Source organism: Erpetoichthys calabaricus, chromosome 2 (assembly GCF_900747795.2).
Source record: "Erpetoichthys calabaricus chromosome 2, fErpCal1.3, whole genome shotgun sequence".
Lineage (NCBI taxonomy): Eukaryota > Metazoa > Chordata > Cladistia > Polypteriformes > Polypteridae > Erpetoichthys > Erpetoichthys calabaricus.
In genome coordinates this window covers 201463408-201471017 of record NC_041395.2, presented here as the reverse complement: position 1 = coordinate 201471017, position 7610 = coordinate 201463408, and the positions used below count along the sequence as shown (strand labels likewise).

General features: G+C 39.0%; 1 protein-coding gene across 1 annotated transcript; it reads left to right on the top strand.

Annotated features, from left to right (window-relative positions):
• The first annotated feature begins 2931 nt into the window (after positions 1 to 2931).
• Positions 2932 to 7070, top strand: LOC114644267 (somatostatin-1-like). The gene is made up of 2 exons (XM_028792410.2): positions 2932 to 3135; positions 6770 to 7070. Exons 1-2 carry the CDS (start codon positions 2995 to 2997, stop codon positions 6971 to 6973), a joined length of 345 nt encoding a protein of 114 aa, XP_028648243.1. The 5' UTR covers positions 2932 to 2994; the 3' UTR covers positions 6974 to 7070.
• The last annotated feature ends 540 nt before the right edge of the window (positions 7071 to 7610 follow it).

Genomic DNA, 7610 nt, shown 5'->3' with positions numbered 1-7610 from the left:
CATGGAAAATATTTTTTTAGTTATAAAGGAACTTGGACCTATTTCTATTGTTTGCATGAAAGTAAACTCTTTCTAATCATAAACTGTTGCCAGAAAATTACGTAAAGGCATATATCATTCTTAGATTATTGCAGAGCACTTCAGTATACTTTCTGGTGACAGATGACCCAAAAGCTGAGGTTCCATAGATCTTATTTGGAAGGCAAAGTCTGGACATCATGGTTTTGACTTAAAGATCTTTGGAGTGCAAAATTTGACGTGAAGTTTATGCCATCAGTTGATCAATGTATGGAAAAGCTCAGCTGCCAATGTTGCATTACTGAGTGTTAGAGCGATCAAAGAAGGATGGCAGATGCCACTGGAGGAGTCAAGTCAGTGGCAAAATGGACCTTCTTTCACCAGGTGGATGTTTTAAGCTTTCCCAGCCTTCTGACAATCCAGTAACATTTCAGTTTTGATGTTCCATTTCACGTATTCTGAGGCATATCTAAGATTATGCTATTGTTTTTGGTTCAGACTATAAAATTTAATCTACAATACATCTTGTATAACCTGAGAGAAGATTTGACTTATTTTATTAAGTGTAAAGAATAGAATTAATCCTCTTTTGAAAGGAATTGTCTAAAGATCAAATTCCATTTTGTTAGCATCTGCATGGATGGCCAATTTTGTTTTGGAGCATCATGTATCATTATGCTAAAAATACAGGATTAAAGATGAAAATGCATTTCTGACTCCATGGCTCTTTTCCCTCCCACAATGACAGCAGGAATCACTGTCCATCAAAAACACACAAAAAATGTGTAATTTGTGCTTGTTTATATTATATCTTTACTTTGATTAGGTCATGTGGTTGCCATTTGGCACGGTGGTTTTCAAGTCCTGCTTGGCACTTGATGCACATGCTGTGTGACATCACATCATAAAAGATGGCCATCCACTCAAATGTTTCTGAACTTTATGTTAATAAAGAGAAGATTTAGTAAGAAACATTTGTTCTTGAGTAAATCAATATACTTGAATTACTAGATGCAACTTTGCTTTGACAATTACAATTTCTAGTTAAGTGTTGCACAGGGGTTTTGTTTGCCAATGTCTAGTATTTGTGCACTGACCTCTGCTTGTGTGGCGATTCATCTGAAATCCCCTTTAAAAAATAGCAAGTTCTTTGCTGCTGTTTTAAAAATAGTTAGAGAAAAAGAAAGTCCACCCCCACGCCCCCCGTCATAACAACTCACAGTAAAACAATTCAGACAGCTTACTGTATCACTGAAAGCGATAGACAATGCAACAGGTGGTTTTCTGTACATTGTGAATGCTCAACAAAAAAAACCCAACCAAAAAGAATATTTTCTAAGAGCTGAACACTGGAAAATTTGCTAGAAATAGTTGTCAACCATGTAATATGCAATAGTATTTGCTCCTCCTGAATAAAATCCTTCCACAATGTTTTCTTGTTTTAGATTGTTTTAAAAGGTGAAATCATTGCAGACTTTAACACAAAGAGCCTGCATCAGAATTATCCCTGATCTTTGGTAGGTCTGAATATCCCTGCAATAACGAGAAAGCATCTCTCGATTTTTCTAAGCTCCCTGTTTCAATAATACCTAGTTTGCCATACACTCAGCCTCTCTAGGTTTTCCCAGTTCAGACAATGACATACTGTATATATTAATGAAACATTTCTATTTTCAAGACATTCTGGAAAGCTTAACATTCTGCTTTTCCCAATTAACTGTTTATGCTGCAATGAAGTAACTGTTTGAAGTTTTATTTTCTTTATTTTTAATTGAATATTAAAGTTTAACAAAGACCTGCCTTCAATTTACACCAAGGGTATGGTCAGCATTATATTTGGAATAAGAAAAAACCCCACTACTTGGAGAGACAGTGGTCCTGTTAATTGGTATCCCCTGAAGAGTTCATTCAGGAGCTCACTCTTGTATGGTTTATGTGATCATGTGATAGGAGCTAGTCACTTGTTGAAGCCATCCACTCCCAGAACTATAAAACATTCAGAACAAAACATGAAAATTAATTCCTTTGTTAATAAAAATGGCTCAAGGGAGAGATTAAAAAAAAGTGAGAACTCAAAGCTCAAATAGACGGGACAAAAACAAAGCCCTAAATTCTTCCTGGGGTTTTTCTTTCTACCAGATAGGTTGGCAGACTAGCTTGCAGACTCCCATTTGGCAGGCGTCCTTCACTCAGGAATTAAACAAATACAAGTTGGACACAGTTTTTAACAGATGTTGACACGAGGCATGTTGTGTAAAAAAATTAATTAATTTCATGATTATTTTACATTACCTAATTCATGTAAGTAGATTTTTTTACATATTACCTAGCACACCACATTACAAACTGCTACTGGTCCTGGGTAGAGTGTGAGAAGCCCCAGATCCATTATAAAAAAATTATATACAATATCACAAAACATGAAAGGAGCAGCAAATGGATGGATGTATGCTCATATACAACTAACACAAAACCAAATACCATAAACCGAGCATCTCAGCCTGTTGTCGTTCTTTCCACATGCTGAAAGTCAGCTATTTCACAAACATCTGCTCAAATGACAGCTGCATGAAGACCAAGTGAACAATGCTGGTGAGGTTTCTCCAGCCAGTCCAGGAGCACATTTTGCCTGTCAACAGTATTATGTGGAGTTTAAAGTAGATTAATTAAAAAGTCTTAACCTTTAGCTTAATCAAAGACCTACTGTGTACTTTCTAAAAAATGACATTAAGGCAAACTAATCAGTGTTTGTAAATACCTGGGTCTCCAGGATCTCCAAAACTCCAAATGGCAGTTATGGCTATAGACCATGCGTGGCAGAGCCTGGAAAAAGTGTTGCAATATTTCGGACCCCGCCCAACCACAGTGTGGATTTTTCTTTAAAATGAGGGCACTGGTCTCAGGGAAGACAGAATACATCAGACAATCTACCTGTTCTGCATCTGCCTTCAAACATAAAACAGAAAAGAAGAAACCATGGCCTACAGTCGACTGTCGTGCAGCCTGGTTTTCCTGAGCCTTGTCCTAGTCATCTGTGAGGTTGGTGCTGCTCCGAGATCTGATCTTCGGCTTCAAAGACTCCTACAGAGAGCAGCCGCCACAGGAATGGGAAGAGAGGTAAAATCCATCTGTGTTTGACTTGCAAAATGTAAGGCTGTAAAGTGATATTTGATAGCAGTAAAATATGGAGGCAGACTTCTGCAAAATTTAGACATGGAGAGGGGCTAGGGTTTGTTAATAATTTCTATCAAATGTTAATCTGGGAGTACAAATTCACCATAGTCAACAAAGCAGTTAGTGTAACACAACATATACATGGCTTCATCTGTGTCACCAACACAAATCAGACTTTTAGGCTGCCTTCATACTTGTCTCCACCCTATTTCTTTTCCCACTATTTTGATGATGCTACATAACTAATCCCATTTATTTTGATACAGCATTATTTACCTAAAGCCTGAATATGAATTGTTAAAATGGGAAGAAAACAAAGAAGGTTTTAATGAAGAAAAAATATTCATGAAATAGAGAATTTACTGATAGACAGAACACAGTGAGGCGTACTGCAAATTTTTAAGGGAATCAGACTCTAGAAAGTCTCACTTATCCAAAGGAACTGTCTCCCGTGATGCAATAAGGTAAAAAGCCCTTTCCAAAAGTGTTTTTGCTTGAATGATGGGGTGCTAAAGATACTCCCAAGATATTAAATTGGCCTAATTTGGTTTGATAATTAATGAAGAGATGGGTGGATGGATGGGGACCAACATGACCAATGCCACTTTAGAATTACACCCTACTACTTTTTTGGAAGGTCACTAGTAGAGAAGTTTATTCTGCATGGGACTGCAACTAACACTGTCATGCCAAATGGTATCGACTGAAGTGCCAACGCAAAACAACACGTGACATGGCAAAGACATTTCAATTGTTTGTTCCAGCTGTGTTTTGTACAGAAAACAAGCAAAAGTTATTGTAAAAGCACATTTCTTTGATTAACAGGCTAATTAATAAGGCTGACAGTGGCAAGACTATGGAGCTGGCAGTATCACAGACTCTGCTTCCTGCCAAATGGCTTGATGTCTCATAGAAAAGGACCGCTTTTTAATTTAGAGTGCTGTTTAATGATTAATTGCAACTTCACACAAGTACACCAGCTAAATTGAAATTTCATTTCTTCTTTACCCAAAGTACCCTTTAATAACATATAATTGGGACACACACTTTCAGTCTTAATTCTGTATTTGCTTTTGAATGCTATAAGTAGAAAAGAATTATAGTTTGTAGCACCATGTGCAAATTGCTGCTGGTGCCTGTAATTATACTGTATATGCAATTTATTTTTGTAATCTTTCTTGACCCAATTAACATTAATGAAGAAGAAAAGCTCAGTGTGCAATATGTTCTAGGTGCATTATCTAATACAACAACTTTAACACCCAACTGTTCATGTAAGGCACTACCAAGGCACCTTGACTGGCCCTTTGTTTTGTTTTTTCAAAGATTAAATGATTTATTAATTAATAAATGTGAAATATAACCAAGCAAATTAACATCTTAACTCTCTCAATTTTCTTTGTCTCTATATATAAAAGTATAAACAGAGACACAAACAAACTGTCTAATACAAACATGCCATTACTATACACAAAACAATGGACAAAGGTTAGAGTGACTGATAATATAAAATAATATAATATAAAATAAATAACATAGGGCGGCACGGTGGTGCAGTGGTAGCACTGCTACCTCACAGTAAGGCGACCCGGGTTTGCTTCCCGGGTCCTCCCTGCGTGGAGTTTGCATGTTCTCCCCATGTCTGCGTGGGTTTCCTCTGGGTGCTCTGGTTTCCTCCCATAGTCCAAAGACATGCAGGTTAGGTCGATTGGCGATTCTAAATTGGCCCTAATGTGTGGGTGTGGGTGTGTGTGTGTGTCCTGCGGTGGGCTGGCGCCCTGCCCAGGATTGGTTCCCTGCCTTGTGCCCTGTGTTGGCTGGGATTGGCTTCAGCAGACCCCTGTGACCCTATGTTCGGATTCAATGGGCTGGGAAATGGATGGATAATATACATACTCAGTACAGTCAATGACATCTTTGGGCTAGGAAGGAAGCTAACTGAATGGCTGCGCAGAAGCTAACCCTAGATGAGACAACATTCCAAAGCCACTTACACCCATTCAAATTTGACTAATGTAGAGTCACCAATTAACCTAAACTGTATATTTCTGTGATTTGGGAGGAAACCAAAGCTACCACGCAGAGTCAGGTATTGGGATTAAAATTTGACACTGTGACCTGGAATTGTGACTGAAACAAGGTGTCTCCTATATTATTTAATTAATTTGTTCATTCAATCACATGATATAATACCCTTCCATCGATTATCCAAGTCATTTAATTATGTTCAAGGTTAGAGTGGCTGGACACTATCCTGGCCAAACTGGGTAAAATGTAAAAAACAGCCCTGGATGGGGTGCCAGCCCAACCCAGGGCAAATTCATTTGGAGACCTACTCTTAGTTAGGCTGCATGAAAATGTTCTCTGTGACACTTAATTTGCTTAGGCATGTTTAAGAATGTTATGTTATTTTAATTATTTTACTTGAGTTACTGCAAATCACTTAAAACAATGTCCTACTTACTATACATCGCAACTGTTATGTTAAGGATATCTTTATAGAGGTTCGCAAATCTAGTTTATTGTTAGTCTACTGTGCATGAATGCCTGAAACATTATAATGCAATACTCTTTTCCAGTATACAGTGCAAGTAAGTAATATTATGAAATTTGTTGATTTGTCCAGTGCTGCTCTTAATTTGTTGCTGATCAATCAGATCATGTCCTGACTTCAAAGACATATTTGTTATGCTATATTACATTGTAATATAATATAATATAATATAATATAATATAATATAATATAATATAATATAATATAATATAATATAATATAATATGGGGCAGCACGGTGGCGCAGTGGGTAGCGCTGCTGCCTCGCAGTTGGGAGACCTGGGGACTTGGGTTCGCTTCCCGGGTCCTCCCTGCGTGGAGTTTGCATGTTCTCCCCGTGTCTGTGTGGGTTTCCTCTGGGTGCTCCGGTTTCCTCCCACAGTCCAAAGACATGCAGGTTAGGTGGATTGGTGATTCTAAATTGGCCCTAGTGTGTGTGTGTGTGTGTCCTGCGGTGGGTTGGCGCCCTGCCCGGGATTGGTTCCTGCTTGTGCCCTGTGTTGGCTGGGATTGGCTCCAGCAGACCCCCGTGACCCTGTGTTCGGATTTAGCGGGTTGGAAAATGGATGGATGGATGGATAATATAATATAATATAGGGCAGCACGGTGGCGCAGTGGTAGCGCTGCTGCCTCGCAGTTAGGAGACCCGGGTTCGCTTCCCGGGTCCTCCCTGCGTGGAGTTTGCATGTTCTCCCCGTGTCTGCGTGGGTTTCCTCCGGGCGCTCCAGTTTCCTCCCACAGTCCAAAGACATGCAGGTTAGGTGGACTGGTGATTCTAAATTGGGCTTGGTGTGTGTTTGTGTGTGTCCTGCGGTGGGTTGGCACCCTGCCCGGGATTGGTTCCTGCCTTGTTGGCTGGGATTGGCTCCAGCAGACCCCCGTGACCCTGTGTTTGGATTCAGCGGGTGGGAAAATGGATGGATAATATAATATAATACAGGGGCATAGACTAATTTAGAACATAATTTAAACTTCATGCAAACATACTTCCTAAGTGATTTGTTATGACTGTTTTCTCCTGCAGGCACTGACCAGATTCACCCTGGAAGACATTATAAGTCAGCTGGGCCAGTCAGAAAGTGAGCTAACAGAGTCTGAGGTTCCTGCTGATAATGAAGTTCACCTTGACCTTGAGAGATCCACTGAAAGTGAAACCAACCAGTTGCCACCACGGGAGCGCAAAGCTGGGTGCAAGAATTTCTACTGGAAGACTTTCACATCATGTTAAATAGACTTTCTGAGTAGTAGCCAACAATGTGTGTATTGTTTTGTGCTATCAGCTCCAATGTAATTACACAGAGTGTTAATAAAGAGTTTTCACTGAATTTTTGACAGGTTGGATGTTTGTTTTTTGTTTTGTTTTTTTTTCAAATCAGTTTAAAACATTTTTTCAGTTTATCATGCTTATGTTTCCCATGCTCCATTGTCAGACCAAATGCAAGAAAGCCTGAATGAATAGGGTTGCTTCAGATAGAGTGTAGAGTCAAAACTAGGACATAAACACTTGCAGTGCCCTCTGTGACAGCATGCCATCCCACATTTGAATTCATTAGAATGAAAGTGTCAATTAAATGTTGTTTCAAAGGAGCTCTGTGTCTGTGTCTTAAATGCTTCAGAAATTGTACAGCTTAACAAAGCTGATGTTTTATAAAACCTTTCATGATGCAGCACATCACAAGCTCTTTTCATAATAGGTATAGAAAACCCAGTATCACAAAGCAGTTAATGGAGGAAGTGGATAATTAATGAAAAGAAAAAGTCAGCTAAAGGATCAAATTGTACTGTGGCATTCAGATCACTGCAGGTGATGTAGTAAAAAACAAAAGGTTGTATAGAAGTAAACAGAGCAATCTGCTGAAAAAATG